Consider the following 16806-nt stretch of genomic DNA (forward strand, 5'->3'; position numbering starts at 1 on the left):
AAGGATGCACCCGGAGGATATTGCAGGCAGGAGAACATTGTCCACAGTGTCTCCAGACTCTATTACATCTGTCCCCTGCTTTCATCTTTGAAGAGCACAGGGTGCCAGTGGCAAATTTTCCAGTCTTGGCATTGTCTGGCAAATGCCAAACGTCCTGCATGGTGTTACGGTGTAAGCACAACCCCCACCTGTGGACCCTCATGGAGTTTGATTTTGACCATTTGAGCAGACATATGCACATTTGTGGCCGGCTGGAGGTCATTTTGCAGGGCTCTGGCAGTGCTCCTCCTGTTCCTCCTTGCACAAAGGTGGACGTAGCGGTCCTGCTGCTGGGTTGTTGCTCTCCTATGGCCCCCTCCATGTCTCCAGGTAGCTCCTCCATGCTCTGGACACTACACTGACAGACGCCACAAACTTTGCCACAGGTCGCATTGATGTGGCATCCTGGATGAGCTGCACTACATGAACCACCGGTGTGGGTTGTATATTCCGTTTCATGCTACCACTAGAGTGAAAGCACTGATAGCATTCAAAAGTGACCAAAACATCAGTCAGAAAAAGTAGAAGAGATGTGGTCTGTGGTCACCACCTGCAGAATCACTCCTTTATTGGGGGTGTCATGCTAATTGCCTATAATTTTGTGTATTCCATTTGCACAACAGCATTTGATATTGATTGTCAATCAGTGTTGCTTCCTAAGTGGGCAGTTTGATTTTAAAGAAGAGTGACTGACTTGGAGTTACATTGTGTTGTTTAATTGTTCCCTTTATTTTTTTTGTGTAGTGTAAAAAAGTTCTGCAGAATCACGTGTGTAGGAGTCCAGAATGCAGATTAAGGCTCAGTGCAGAGCAGTAGCAAATTACATGTAGAAGAGGAGATTTGCTAGACTCAAATATATTTCATTAAACATATTTCATTTCATACTCAGCTAAAAGTCTAAAGTCAAATTTTAAAGAGAGATGCCAAACATCTGTATGCCCACAAAAAGAAAAAAAGATATTTAATTTAACAATGCTGTCTTTGCAAACAATCATAAATAAAAGGGATAATTAATTCAACATGTAAAATTAATAAAAGACAATATACTCTACAAAGTGTTAGGAATATTTCTATTTAAAAAAGTGTACCTACAAGTTTAAAAAAGAACAACCATGAAATTGTTACAGTACAGGGAGCATCATCACTTCCAACATCATAGTTCAGAGTTATAGGAAGATGTCATATAACATGTTGGTAGTGTACAAGCAAACTACACAGATCATCATTCCCAGACCCACCTACACATTTTGTAACATTTTTGTAACATTGTTGTAACAATATAAGACCCAGATCCAACACTAGGCAGTGTGTTCATGATTAAGGGATACAGTGTATGAAAATTCTCTGTAATCTGTAAATTATATATGTACGCAATTTAAAATGAGGCACCGCATGTGTGTTTAAGTTATTATAATATGAAATGTAAAAAGTACCAGTGTTGTTAAGATTAGGTATATAGTACCATTCACTAATTAATGGTCCCTGCTTGCACACATGGCTCTTTCAAAACCCAAAACAAGCCCCAAATTAACTGTGATTTGTTTCCTGTTAGTCTAAAATTGAGGCAACTTTACCAACTTTACAACTCTATAAGATCAAAATATGTGAAATTTATTCTCTCATGCAAGAAGGGAGGGGGACTGAAAATCTATAGATATGGGCCATTTAAAGTACCATAATTAACGTGACTTTTCATCATTCATCAACTAGTGAAAAATCCTTTGCTCAATGTAGGCAAGTAGCAACATTGTTAAACATGGCAGAATGCAAGATGGACAGCCCTGTAATAATTTGAGTATATATTAAATAACAACAACAGAAGGTAGGTGGTTCACATGCTTATTCTGAATTTTAATAGACATATCTCTCTGAGATAACAATTTTCAAATAAAATTTACTAATAATGCTAAATACTACAAAATCTAATTATGTTGTGGCCAGTGTAGTATCTTGCCATTATTCAGGAGCCTTTACAGTAGTCTTCTCTCTTCAGTTACCACAATTTCCCGAACTACAAGCCGCTACTTTTTTGATGCACTATGAACCCTGCGTCTTAAACAACTCTGCAGCTAATTTGCAAACCATGCAGGAGTTGCTGCGCTCAATGAAAGCCAAATCAATTGCCAGCTTAAAAGAAGCCGAGTCGAAAAGGCCTGTCCGTCAGGGCACGCATGACAGTGCAGCTCCCTTAGCTATGAAGAAAAAGTCACTGAAACAGTGAAAGAAGACCAAGAAAGTGTTTGACAAAATAAATGTGGGGCCGTTAAGTTCTGACACTGGAGAAGACGACTTTAGTAATTCTAATCTGCAGAAGGTAGATAGTGATAAATTACTTTTGTGGTATGCTGCTGTATTTTTTTAGCCAGCCGTGTTAGAGGAATTGTTTACCGTATTAGCTGCTCTATAGCTCGAAAATTACGGCAATATTTTTACTCCTTTACCTACAAACCAGTAGAAACTGTGAAGGGTTTCTTCCAGTGGCATTGTGTTTGTCTATGCCTCTCTATGTCCAGTAAAACCACCTTAACCATCACAGACAAAAATATCTGCCACCTGTGTATTAGAGGTTGGCCAATGTGTCAATAGTAGAACACAGGCCTAAATGACCTTTTGCATGCAGGCATTGTAATGACACATAAAACCACTAAGCCCAAAGTAAGAGGTAAAGTTTTGGATAATGTTAACTAAGGTTTATATAAGTAATAAAATAACACATGGTGAATCATAGAAAATGTTTGTACCATTTGGCTGCAGGCTGAGGTGTATCTACAGATAAACCACAAGAGGGAGCAGCAACAAAACTATTGATAGTTGAGACTATTGTCTCAAACTGACAGGTGGTCTGAACAAAGCAAGCACAAAGCATCTGCAATCACTCTCGGTCTCATCTGCTTTTAGAGAAATCTATAGCACCTAAACTGTATTCTTATTTTACTCTACTTCTATATTAGACTACATACAAAGTCCATCTTTTTCTCTTTCTGATACATTATTTCTTTTCTATTCTCTCTGGTGCTCTCCTTTGCTGCTCCATCTCTTATTTCTTCTTTGCCAATTTTCATTTAACTGTGTTAACATTTTACCCTATTTTTAGGGGTTTCTTTGTTTTTAACCTTAACTAAGGTGTCACTCGCATTTAGCACCTGTTAAATTGACTAAAACTCTGAGTGCCTAATTTTTTAACTTTTTATTCTGTGCTACTACTTCCTCAAACTCCCCACCTTTAATCATATGTAAACAGTTTGGATTGAGATTGACAAGTGACTGAGTGAAAATTAGCAGGTGACATACATCAAGTCTTTCTACACCTGTATTAAGTGCTAGCAGAGAAAGTCTGTCTCAATCTAGGACCCACTTTCTCTTCTTCCACTCTTCTCCACTCTTGTCTTCTCCTGGCTGATTACATGTCCTTTCACTTTTCCACTAGCCTATCATCCTCTGTGATGCCCTGAACTCTGAGCTCTTCCAGGACGTTGTCAAGGTGTCCAGGGTCAGGGAAGCCATGGCCTGTCAGGTTGGAACCAAATTCTGTCTTATGGTGGACCTTAAAAATAACCAAAACAAGTTTTGTATTGTATTGTATTGATGACAAAATATTATGCTCGAATGTGTTACAGCTACAGTGATACTGAGAACACACCTCATTCCAAATGACGGTGTCAGACTCTCCTGTAGTGCTTGAAGTACCAACAGAGAAGATCAATCGGCGGTCCCACGCTATGAGGAGGAGTCTCAGCACCTATGAAATAAGAGTAAAGGTGAAGATGAATTTTTAAATATGAAACATACATTTAAATGTGTCTGAATTAAACATAGGTCTGGGGATTGGTTGGTTTTACCTTGCGCCCTTTATCACTGTCTGGGAGGTAGCAGTGTCTAGGAAAGCCTCTGGCAGTGAAGGGCTTGCCTGGGTTTGGATGCTCTGGTCCCTGATAAAGAAGAGAAGGACTTTAATATCAGTATGAGCCTAACCATATTGTTAAAATAAAGAATAAAACACGCTCTACTATCAGTGCAGATCCCCCACAGTACCTGAATGCCTGGTGGTATGTTGTAAATAATACGTATGGTTTTGTAGTCAGGATGTCCTGGTAGAGAGTGAGGAATAATGTGATACTCCATCTTCCCTGCGGGTTGGTTGCCCGTTTTTACGCCATAGATGGTTTTACAGGTGGGACACTGAAGACTGGAGAAGGAGAAGAACTAAATGATTACAGATATTATTTTCTTCAAATCCATGGGGAATGAGGATGTGTTCTATCTAACTTAGCCTACCTGCCATCCTTGTTACCATTGTTGTACATAGCAACTAGACAGTGGAAATGGTACTGGTGTCTGCACTGTGTAAGTCGCCCAACTGATTCTGCCCTGGAAACTGGACCCACACTAGGTCCTTTGTATCCAGATGGACCCCCTAGTGGCTCCATACAGATGGTACAATCCTAGAGAAGGTAAAAATACTATTTTTGCTAGAACTGTTATGAAAATCTTTACCTTTATAATGGTATAGATGTTAGGAATAAGCACGATTGAAGCAGCAATAATACCTCATCAGGTGGACCTTTTACTTTCTGCAGATACTTTTTTACCACTTCCTCTGGAGTTTTACCTGCAGGTGAAGAGTATAATTTTTTTTCCCATGCATTAAAGACTGTTTTTGCTGGTGAAGAAATTAAGCAAAAAATCTAAACTGCAATAATGTCTTTTTTAGTGATTTAGCATTTTAAGAACCAAACAAAAGCCAATGCAAACCCTTGCGAACTTGTTTTTTTGTGGTCTTCCTAAAGCAGTGGCTGAGGCCTGGCACTGGTTTGATATCATTCTTGCTCACAGGTGGGGGGTGTAGCACCAGTTTAGGAGGCCTTGTTAGGCACACTGGTAAAGCAGCAGCACTCATTAGGATTCCTGTTATCCCTGAAAAACAGAATAAAAAAAATCTCCTCTACAGTATCTTATGAGGTTCACATTTTCACAGCTGTTGTGAGTATGTATTCTTACCAGCAAGTGCAGGGTGAACAGGACTGGATCCATTAAGGTTTTTCACTGGAACAGTAGGAACACTTCAACAGAAGAGAACAGTTTATTGTCCTACCTCTCACAGATTTAAAGTGGCACAGAGTTTCAACTGTACTTTGAGGTAACTACAAGGCTCACTTTGAAAAATTAATGACATTCTTACAGTCAGTAACATTAAGTTGGGAAAAGTCAGAATTCACACAAGCAAAAGAAAAAACAAGTATCACTGTGATTTAATAATTATTGGAGTAAAGATAAACTGGAAACATTTCTTTCAAATTTTTCTGTTTTTCTGTAGCACACTAACTTCTTGGATGGCTGAAGAGCAGAGGATGATTACACTGGGCTGCGTTTATTTATTTATTGGATTAGATTCAATTATATTGTCATATATAATGCATATTGTTAATAAAATGCAGTAGTGCCCACCCAAAAGTGCATAAGTGGCCTACACAAATATATAACAAGGGTAAACATGAGTGTACAGTAGAATTTATGTGTTTATTTTTGTAGTAAATGTATGGCAGTGATCTATATATCTATGTAATCTATAGTACGATTTACTGTTTGAACAGTGAGATACACATATTAGTGTATATACAACAGGATGTACAGTAGGAGGTTAGCTGTTCAGTACAGTGACAATACACTTGGTAGTGGAGTCCAAGCACATTTATTTAATCCAGAATCTGACCCTGAAGCTGGAGTGGAGGCTGCTGAAGTCATTACACTTCGACTGGCGCAAGATGTGTCTCAATGGTAATGACGCATTTACGTCAGTTTTATTTGATTTATGTATTTTGCAACGTGACTAACGGCTGCTAATGCTAACGCTTATGCTAAATGGCCTGTGCAGCTTGAATATTCATAACACTACTTACCAGAAAAACACTTAATAGAAAACACTGCTTTGGCTTACATTACACAAAATATATAAATGTTTGAGAGTAATGACTATAATACATTCAATAGTATGGGTCAATTGGGTCGATTGCAGGAGCTTGGTTAGGCAAGTACTATTATATAACTAATATGTTGATTTGATAATTTTTGAAAAACCTGACACTAATACAATATGGCTTAAAGTGTACGTTTTTAATTCAAATATATTTTCAGCTTCAGTTTTTATGTTTTTTGAGAATTTTTTCGCTTTCAAAGTATTTTTCCTGGTTAGTTTTTTTTTCCAGTTTCAGCTCTTAGGTCTGCATGGCGTGAGGGGGGCGGGACTCCAGGCGAGGAGCCCCAGGTGGGGGATAAGTAGAGGGCGCAAAATCCTGATCTCGCCTAGGTCGATAATGAATACATTGTCAAACATAAATACATCATGACTTTCAGGTGGGTTGTGTGTTTTTTTTAAATTGTAATATTAATTTAATGAAACCCAGACATAGTTCAACAGTAAATATAACTATATAATGTAAACTGGTGGTGTTGCCACTGTATTTAACATATTGTATTTAGCATAGACATGTATTTTTTGCAGATTGTACAGGTTGCCGTTGTCCTTCTCCTGTTTTTTTGTTTACTGGCCTGAGTCGCTGAGTCACGTGAGATCTCAAAGCAAGAGAGGGTCTGTTTTTAGTATGTCTGCTTTACTCTGGCACTTACTTATACAGACAGACAAGTTAGTTAGGTCGTATCTTTGAAAAAACGGCAGCAGTGCGGAGGAGTAAGAATTCAACCCAAGTATTGATATTTTTTTTCAGGGGTATTGATTGTTATCAATACCATCATTGGTATCGATATTATCAATATTAGGATCGATCTGCCCACCCCTAACTTACAGACACCTTGAGACATTGAAGTCCAATATTCTCTAGCGTCAAAAGCAGTGTGATCGGTCTTCTTTAAAAGAATAAAAGAACGATGAAATATAACAAACTTTTGCTTTATGCAGAAGACATTTTGGCAGTAGTCTGCCTCATTAGATGAGTACTACTGAAACTTATTCTAGATTGTCCGGTGTTAGTATTAACTGGAGTATATCGAAAGCCATGCCACGTTCTAAATTATGCTATCCAAAAATCTGAGTCAGCATTGTAGGTGTTTGTCAATTAGTACCGTAGTTAACTATGATTATGATGATAATGATAGGCAAAAGAACATAAACAAACCAGACAGTGATAGGAGGAAGTAGAATACTGCAAAATGCACAAATTTAGTCAGTCTTTGTGCTGCTAATGCAGATCAGGCTTAGGTAATCCAACAAAAGTTACTATGGTAACCAACAATGGGGCTCTGAGGGGCCCAAACAGCTGAAATGTGATGGCAAAGGGGTGAAGACAGGGTAAAAGTAGAGGGGTAAAGCAAGAAACCACAAAACTGTGGGAATGCGATAGAACCCCAAAGTGACATCTTAAACTAAAGATAATTAGTATCAAATAGAGGGATGGTATGCTGATCTATGGCCTTCACACTTAACTGACCTCTCTCCTTTTTCCATATACTACTGTTTGGGGAACCTTTGGGGTCACCAAGACAATTTTGTGTTTTCCCATGAAAAGTCACACTTTTATTTACCACCATGAGTTGTACAATGAATAGAAAATATAGTCAAGACATTGGCATGGTTAGAAATAATGATTTGTATTTGAAAAAGAATTGTTATTATTGTTAATCATAATTAGTAGCTCATTAAATTGACAACTGGTGTTTGACTAGATTGATAAAAGCGTGGTTTCAGCTTTAAAACAAACGTGGTGCCCCAATTTCGAGGAATGTTAATGTTTCTGCATTAATATCAAACTATTATTTTGAATCCGCTACAGTGGTTGTTGGCTGCGGTGGTCGGTCCGCGCAATTTAAAATCGGCTGTGAGGATGAAAGGAGATGTGGTTATTTTTGTGGAGAACGTAGATAAGGTTCACAAAGTGATCAAACATGTCATTGTCATCAACAGCGATAAAATTTCCATGTCTCCTCTTACGCAACCTGCTAAGAATGAAACTGTCTAGCCAGGCACGGTAAAATAGCCTCTTCTCTCAAAAAGTTGCCATTGGGCTGCATAAAACCTGAACTACGTCATGTGATTTCTCACAGGTGTGTACATGGTACTCAACAACAGGGAGGAAGAACTGAATCTGGGTCTGGGTCTTAGGCTCAGTTGACAATTATGATTATGGACTGTTCATCACGTCAGAGGCTATGAATTGTTTTAGCTGGGGTCAACTTCCACTCTCCTGCAGGTGGTAGTGCAGCCGACAATGACAGAGAGGATTAACAGGGAGGACATGCTGACGGACAAAGGACGGTGAAGAAGGTGCAGACGGACAAAAGCATGATGGAGAAGGTGCGGACGGACAGGAGGAGATAGGGAAGCACGAGCAGTGAGTGGGCAGGGCACTGTTGGTGAGACTAGGGGCTGCAACTAATGATTATTTTGATAATTGATTGTCGATCATTTTTTCGATTAATCGGATTGATCAGATAAAAAAATAAAAATTATTATTTATTAGTTATGTTTTGCTTATTAGAAATACCATATTAGTTTTAACTAAATTTTGATTTTGACTCTTTAAATCTCAATCAAAACACAAAATCCAGCATTTGAATAATAAAATTTCAATATCCAAAATATAAATAAACAAAGCAAGCATAGAGTTTTGTTCCAATGTGAAGATCTGCAGCAGCTCCAGTCAACCTGACTGTAGGAGAAAACCCACAAATACACAGGAGAACATGTAAACTCCACACAGGCTCTGAGGCAAAAGGAGGCAACTCAACCTGAAAAACTAAAAACCATGTCATCATATTTTAATGCTGCTGTTACATTTAGTGTCTGCATCGTTTAAGTTGCGCTGTTCTGTGGTGGCGCCGTTTATCACTGTGTAGCGAACAAGATGATTGCGCAGCCAGCTGACACTGGTAGCAGATCAGATTAAGTAAAAAAGTAACTTTTAACACAGGGGCACCTAATGAAGAATCTACATGTGATGATAAACAGCGTTTGTTACCGCTGCTAAATCTGGAACATCAGTGTTTCATTGTTACGTTTGCTTGTGTTGCTGTAGTATTTACAAACCACCAGCTGAACTTTGTATGACTTGCAGGTTAATGTCTTTGTTTGATATTTAAAGCTCATATGAAAAAATCAGGGCGGAGCCTTTTTCCCGCTATGTTAGTTTGCTGTTGCGCTGTGCTGTTAAATGAGCAGCCAGACTAATCAATAACGTCAAATCATTATCGATCAATTTCCATCATCGATTATTATGGATTTGTTGATTTGTTGTTGCAGCCCTAGGTGAGACTGACAACCAACAGGCTGTAGTGGAGACTTTAAATGAAAGTGAAGTTGCTAATATGTCAACCGTAGGACGGCAAAATGTAAACAGTGCTGTAGCTGGACAGAACGCAGGAATGGAGGAAGGTGTAAGTGAAACTACTGTTGACAGAATTTTACTTCTAGAATCAGAAGTCAGCGAGGATGAGATCTCTTTGCTCAGACAGTGAATTGTCTGACTGCAGATTTTGTCTTTACACCCCCCCCCCCCTCAACTGGGGGAGTGGCTCCAGCAGATCTCAAGAACAACAATTGAAATCTATATCCAGAAGAGTGCAGTCTTAGGAACAGCTAAGATACTGCGCAGGACCCTCAAGCTCCCAGGCCTGTAGTAAAGGCCCCAAGCTTGTAAGAGTAAACCTGCCCCAAGGAAGAGGCGAGTGGGGATTTTTTTTTATGCTGCTGCATATTTATTGTTGTGTGTGTGTGTGTGTGTGTGTGTGTGTGTGTGTGTGTGTGTGTGTGTGTGTGTGTGTGTGTTTCATTCACTCACCCTGATGCTATAAGTGCTCTGGACTGGGCTATTGCGATCCTCTGTAATGCAGGTCTGCTTAGCCCAGCTAAACTCGATCTTTGTGGCAATGGGGCATGGCAAACTGGCTTCATCACCACCGGTGACGGAGATGGCAAAGGAGAAGAGGGGGTGGTCACAGTATTTGCAGGGGTAATTAATGTGGCAGTTGGCACTAATTCTGTAGCTGAAGATGAGGAATGCTTAGCAGGAACAATTGGAGGATTCATAGCTGTGTTGCATGAAGGTTGAGCAGGTGGAAGGGATGGGGGAGGTGGTCTGTTGGAAGACGAGGAGATTCCCAAAGAGGACGTGCCAGCGGTGAGGGCAGCCAGTGACTGAGCAAAAAGCTGGGAGTTTCTTCTTGGAGAGGCAGTGTTTTTAGAGATGGCAAGACCATGTGGTAGTGTCTGGTAGTTGGAGATGGAGTTAGAGTTCTGCTGCTGTTTACGGCCTAAAGTGGCTGATTTAGATGGACTCAGAGGGTTAAATCCAGCGGGTGCTGAGTTCTTGGGATGCTGCATGGCTAAAGGGCGTCTGCCTAGAGTCTGGACACTTGGTGTTCCTCCCCCACATCCTCCGGTATTGGCCTTCACACTAAAAACTAGCATGCATTGCTGGCAGGAACAAGGCTGTCGCAATCCAGTAGTTGGTAAGCCTCCACTGGGATAGACAGAGCTTCCAACCCCCATGCTGGCCCCTGAGACTCCAACACCTAGCAAGGCTCCACTTAGTCCCCCACCCACACTCCCTCCTTTGGGCACAGGGAGAGGACCACACACTAATGGGTAGGGCATGTCTGCACGCTTCTGGATTCTTCGACACCGCTGGCTTTGTCTGTTCACCTACAGTAGGACAGACAGACAATAAGGATGACATGTTTTAAGAATATAGCTGGTAAGTTATTAAATGAAAGACGAAAAGGTTCAATTTGAATGTGTCTGAAGTCAGTGGGAGGAAATGAACCACACCTGTGTCATGTTTTGAAGATCAATAAGGTAGCAGAAGCCAAGTGGTGTCAGGTCAAGACAGGGCTGCTGGTGGCTGTGGGCAGTATCAATGGCAATTGCTACCTCCATGTCGTAGGGTGTCCATGTGCCAGCATCATTTTCCCACTCCCACTGCCAGCCCTGACCTGGGGCCGAGACTGGGTCATAAAAGCTTCTTCGCACCGGACGAATAGTTCCTAAAAAGAAAAAAAGGGAGAAAAAAAAAGCTTATAAAGAATTGCTCAACTCTATTATTGTTACAATCACAAATTTTTGTGTTTTAACTTTCTGTCTGTGTCCTGCTCATTAAGTCAATTACTTACAACTGTCTGCCATTGTTCAAGGCTTTTTCCCACACTACACTTTTGTCAGTCTGTTGCTTGTTATGTCAGTCCTGTGTTTGTGCTTCTCATGAATGTAATTACTTTGTTAGTACTGTTGCAGGTTACAGTTAAAGTCTTCGTAAAGTATCTCCTCTGTTGCATGATACTGTATGTGTAAAGTTATTCTGTTGGTCCTGTGTTTATTACTTGTTGTTCAATTGTTATTCTGTCAGTTGGTCCGGTGCATGTTACTTTGCCTGGTATTTCCCCTGCCCTGTTTTGTCTCCCTGCCAGCCAGTGTGTTTCATAGAGTGACTTCTGCTATGCAGTGATTTTCAGTTGTTATTATGTGTTGCTGTCCTGTCTCTGTCATTGTATCACTCTGCCTGTCAGTCTCGAGAGTGTATTGTTTGTTGCTTTTGTCTTGCTTTACCATGAGTGCAAGTTATTATGGATATCGGCTTCTCATGTCTATTAGTCTTGTGGTGATGCATTTGAGTTTTCCTCTCGTATGTCAGTCTGGCCTTGGGCTCTGTTTAGAGCAGACTTAGTTAGTGTAGAGATTTTAAATATTTCCCTAATCAGGATTCTGTTGGTCAGTCGGCCAGTAGTGTGTGAGGTGTGGACGCACCTTTTCATTCTACTAAATGAGAATGCGTGTGAACTATGTTATTATAATCATATTATCGTTTTTTTCAGGCAAGGTGAGGATTATGAACACAAACCTTCTGTAATATGATTGGATACAAACTCTAAAATAATAAAAACACTGGAAGCCGAGCAATGCTGAAGACAACAGACTTCAGAAAATAGTATGTTATCTGCTCTTTTTTGCATGGCAATTACCAGTATATAGCATCTAGGGCTACAACAACGATGAATTGTTAATGAAAATTTTGTCGATAATGATTTGCCGTTATCGATTAGTCAGGCATGCAGCCGCTGGCGAAATGCCAAAGAAAACAAACCCAGCGGCAGCGGGAGAAAGGCTGCACCCCAATTTTTTCATATGAGCATTAAATATTAAACAGACAACGTTAACCTGTAAGTCCTACAAAGTTCAGCTGGTGGTTTGTAAATACTACAGCGACACAAGAGAAGGTAAGAATGAAACACTGGTGTCCCAGATGTAGCAGCGGTAAAAAACCCTGTTTATCCATCACGCAAAGACTCATTATTTAACATGTTAAAAGTTACTTTGTTTCTTAATCTGTTCTGCCTCCAGCGTCTGCTGGCTGTGCAGCATGCAGAGTAATAATCTATCTATATATCTAATCACACCTCTCTGCAGATTCTCTACAGTTGTTACCCACCCATAGCTATGCCACCCACATTGAGAATGTGTCAGCTTCCCAACCACTTAAGTTATATGAATAAAAAAAGCATTACAAGAAGACTGACTACTAAGAATTTCATAACTATTAAGATGGCTGCTCTTACAGAACAAATAAACAATAATATAACTTAACGTGGTACATAAAAATTAGATCTCTAAACCCCTGTCAGTAAATGACTTCATATGTGATCATCAAATAAATGTATTACTTTGGGTCCTTTGTCCTTTGTATTGTTTATCATCCTGCTGTTCAGTGTTCTTAACTGAGTTTTTAGAATTTCTACCAGTTCTCTACAGGCAACAGTGTAGATGTTGACAAAAACTTTGTCAGCACTGCATTTGACTCAATGCTAGACTATAGTGGTTTTAGTCTGCATGTAAATGAAGTCACAAACTGTCTTAACCCTTGATCTTGGCCTGAAATATGGGATTGAAATTGAGCATTTAAAAGTTCATATTAACTTTTGAATTTACCACAAGTTGTCAACAGTTAAAAACAAATTCTGCTACAGTAGATGTGATGATGACCAAAGTTGATACTGTGCAGTCTATTAAAGGAGGTGATACCATCACATTTGCTTCATTCCAATGGAGCTACACAGAGAAGAGCAGCCATCTTATTTCCTATTTATGAACAGATAGTTATCTTGTTAATGATGCTACAGCTTTACTTTGTACAATGGTAGACACGGTTCAACCTTTTAAAGAAAAAGGCGCCTTTGTATAATCTGCAGCCTAAATCAGAGGACCCAGAAACTAGAAAGGAATTAAGAATTCTACAAATGACATAAAACCTGCCTAGGGTGGAAAGCGGTTTAAAACTTTAAAATAAAAGCGCTACAGATTACATACATGAGTATATATATGATACATAAATTGTCTGTGCTTGGTCCAATATGATTTAGCCTGTGGAGGTCCTCTCTAGAAAATATTATTAAGAAACACTATAAATTGTCATTGCTATACAAAGAACATGAATGAACAAATAAATCAATGCATTTGTTACCACTGGGATGGACTGCTGTAACTCCTTACTCATGGGATGTCCCAAGAACTCTTTAAACAGCCTACAGTTAATTTACTGCTGCAGTGATCACATTTCTTTTACATCTTTGCATTCACTGCATTGTCTTCCAATGAAATTAAAAATTCTACCCCTCGCTTAAAAAAGCATCTAATTGTAAAGCTCTTTTTTATCATGAGGACCCAACAGAATCCTTTGCTCTCAGATTGCTGGTCCACTTATGGTTCAACGTCTTAGTTAGGCTGCTATAGATCTTGACTGCTGGTTGACTTCCTTCATACGCTGAGCTCCTCTAATTTCCTCACCTTTCCCCCTTTTATCCACTTACATGTCTACATGTCTTTTTCTCTCTCAGTGCATCTCCTTCTCTGTATCCTAAAGGTATCATCAGACTCAGAGCTTGATGTCTGCAGTGTTCAGTCGCTGGCACATCCATTGTGACTGTTCTTGCTCTCTTGCTATCAGTTGTTTTTTTTTTTAACCATATTTTCTTTCTCTTCCCCTCAAGCGATCAAGACAGATGGGTGCCCATGTTGAGTTCTGCTGGATGATTTTTCCTCTTAAATATTAAAACATAATTAGAATTTATACACATTAATTGTAATATATAATTTTTATTTATGTATTGATTGATTTTTTTTTTTTTACATCTTGCTCAAGTAAATTGTGTGGGGTTCTCTATACAGTTTTGTATAAAATCTTAAACCTTACTTTGTAACATTCCAGATTAACTTTGATCTTAGGATCAACTTTGATTTCCTTTTACTGTTAAAGGCAAAACCAAAAGGCCCTTTGGACTACTGATAAAGCTGAACCCTCACACAGAGGGAGGACGATTAGAATAAACTCGTTACAGCATGAAATGCTCCATTTTTTCACTAAAGGAACATCTGCCTGTTTACTAGATATTAAGCGTGTGTGTGTTTGTGTGTGTGTGTGTGTGTGTTAGTAGACAGCAGCTAAGGAATCCAGCTGGTCCACATAATTATGATGTTGAAATTCAACCTAAAACAGCCACTGAGAGCACGGTCACACAGTCTGATACTATAGTAGTAACAGCAATAGCATTTTTTTAGTTTCAATAATATCTCTTTGCCAAGTCAGCCTGGTCCTGCAGTTAACTAAGCTCTCAATCATGCTGCCAAGTAGACGGGTTTTCTTCTGTTTTATGTAACATGCAAAATACTATACTACTAATACTATATCACCTTGTCCATTAAAAACTGTAAAAGTTAAACATTCTAATAACAAGATACCCTGCTCCACCTTACTCCAGATAACTACAGTATGTTATTCATATGATGATGAAACAGTTATGAATACATTAATAATTAATGTGGTAGCAAAAGGAAAATAGTAACACAACATAAACTCCCTGTAACTCCACATAGATGACGTTTAAGCAATTCTTTCTGGGTGGGTCCTAAACAAGCCCATGGTCTTAGCCTGGGTTAATGTCATACAACGTATGACTGACTTTATTTACCAAAAACAATGCTGTAGTGTCTTTCTAGTCACTGCTTCAGGTTCTCGTCATTTGAGCTAACAACAATGAAGCCTGTGTCACACTCAGCCACAGCCCTTCACACATGTCCGTGTCCTACCTGTGTCTTGTCTGAACTGGTGCAGGGACTGGAGGTCTATGATGTACGGTGACAGCCGGCTGTCCACCTGGCCAAGGACCACGCTGCCTCCGCGGTTGTCGGCGCTGCGGATGGCCGCCTCTATCTGGTGGGAGACGGCGGGGCTGTAGGGCCGCCATCGGCCATGTTCGTTGAGCCATTCCCACACCACCACAGCGGAGGCCAAAAGCATGGTGGTACTATTAGCCCTGAAGACACGAAACAACGGGAAAAAACACATTTAATAAGCATTAAGAACCGCATGAGGGATTTGTTTGCCAAAACACAACCTGCCCGGAAGAAGAGGCCAAGCGCATGGCATCAATAGTCTTATTTACTTCTTTTTAAGTTTTATTCCGCCATTTGTAGTATGTGTTCTTTTTGCCCTCCATGATAAATAAATGTAGGTCGACTATAACGTTACAGGAACGAACAAAGACGGACTTAGCATCTTACATGGAACCGCGTCTGAGCTAATGCTTGGACAAAGCGACATGTTCCCTACGTCGCGTGACGAAGCGAAGGGGGATATCCTTGTCTTCCCAGACTGTGCAATCGTCGATATAACAAAGTAATACGGGGTTGAAAACACGTAAACTGGCACTAAAGCGACCTAAACAATATGTTTTTTGTTAAAGTAGTCCGTGTCTCGGACACACTGATAGCATATCCGGTTTAACGCCATTTAAAGCGACAATCGTATCTGTATCTGCCAGTAGAAATGTCTTCGGAACGAGGAAAACATATTTATTAAAACGGAGTCTGTAGAGGAAAGGTGACGTCTATTACCATGAAGATCCTGATAGAGCCAGCATTGAGGGTACAGCTAGTGTGTTTTTCTTCCGGAGTTTAACGTAGCAGAGCGTGGCAGAACGAAATGTTGTGAGAAAGTAGTGGCTTCCAAAAGCGCAATTTCTGCTCAGAACTGGTCGAACTGGTCTCGATCTCAAGAACAAAACATTGCACTCTTACGCAATAATTAAGTATAACACAAAACAGCCGTGCATTGCCGAATTTGTTTTACGTGTTATCATTATTGTGTTGGGGACACTGAATTATTTTATGTGTATCACAAATTTTAAGTTTTACTACAGTGTTTACACTAACGCCTACTGCGCCACACTCCGTGATTCTTTGTTAGATCCTATCCAGCAGTAATGTACTGTCCAATCACCTGTAGCATGTTCACCTGTTGATCAGAAGCTCTGGGTCCACTGGTCCTCACGAATCGAATCTATCATTTTGGCTCCACCGTTCTTCTTTTTGTCTTCCCCGTGGTAGTCGTAGGAAGTAAAAAGTGTTTTTTTTGTTTACAATAAAAACTTAAATTCAAGAGCGCGGAACTGGATTCTCTATAGGAAGTTCGGATTCTGAAAATTGTATTCCATGATGCGGTAAAACAACCAATGCAGTCGGTTTTTATCATTGCTTTACAGAATCTTAACAAAAAGTTACTGGGTGGACAGCAGCACCCACCGGCTAGGGAACCCCTGCCCCCCCTCCACGCCCCAAAATCTCCAGCGATAAAGATCGGGGGCTGACAACCAATAAAAATAGGGGACCTAAATTCAACGATTAACTTAAGGAGCGGGGGAGTGGGGGGGTACCCACGGTTAGACGTATGTGTTTTGTAAATGTGTTGTGATATTCTGCGACTTAATGGATAA

At 39.9% G+C, this 16806-nt stretch overlaps 1 protein-coding gene across 6 annotated transcripts; it reads right to left on the bottom strand.

Moving 5' to 3' along the window:
• Positions 1 to 1095: 1095 nt before the first annotated feature.
• LOC114851382 (E3 ubiquitin-protein ligase DTX1-like) lies at positions 1096 to 16633 on the bottom strand. 6 transcript variants are annotated; one of them, XM_029143221.3, is made up of 12 exons: positions 16329 to 16633; positions 15122 to 15348; positions 10817 to 11031; positions 9828 to 10690; positions 5038 to 5099; positions 4792 to 4953; positions 4587 to 4648; positions 4315 to 4481; positions 4072 to 4225; positions 3879 to 3968; positions 3680 to 3778; positions 1096 to 3583 (listed from the first exon to the last, which is right to left on the bottom strand). In XM_029143221.3, exons 2-12 carry the CDS (start codon positions 15330 to 15332, stop codon positions 3452 to 3454), a joined length of 2217 nt encoding a protein of 738 aa, XP_028999054.1. In that variant the 5' UTR covers positions 15333 to 15348; positions 16329 to 16633; the 3' UTR covers positions 1096 to 3451. The 6 variants fall into 6 exon arrangements, with proteins under 6 accessions (XP_028999054.1, XP_028999043.1, XP_028999021.1 ...); XM_029143210.3 differs by having other exon boundaries at positions 16314 to 16633; XM_029143188.3 differs by lacking the exon at positions 16329 to 16633 and adding an exon at positions 15929 to 16165.
• Between the last annotated feature and the right edge of the window lie 173 nt (positions 16634 to 16806).

Source organism: Betta splendens, chromosome 1, assembly GCF_900634795.4.
Source record: "Betta splendens chromosome 1, fBetSpl5.4, whole genome shotgun sequence".
NCBI classification, from domain to species: domain Eukaryota; kingdom Metazoa; phylum Chordata; class Actinopteri; order Anabantiformes; family Osphronemidae; genus Betta; species Betta splendens.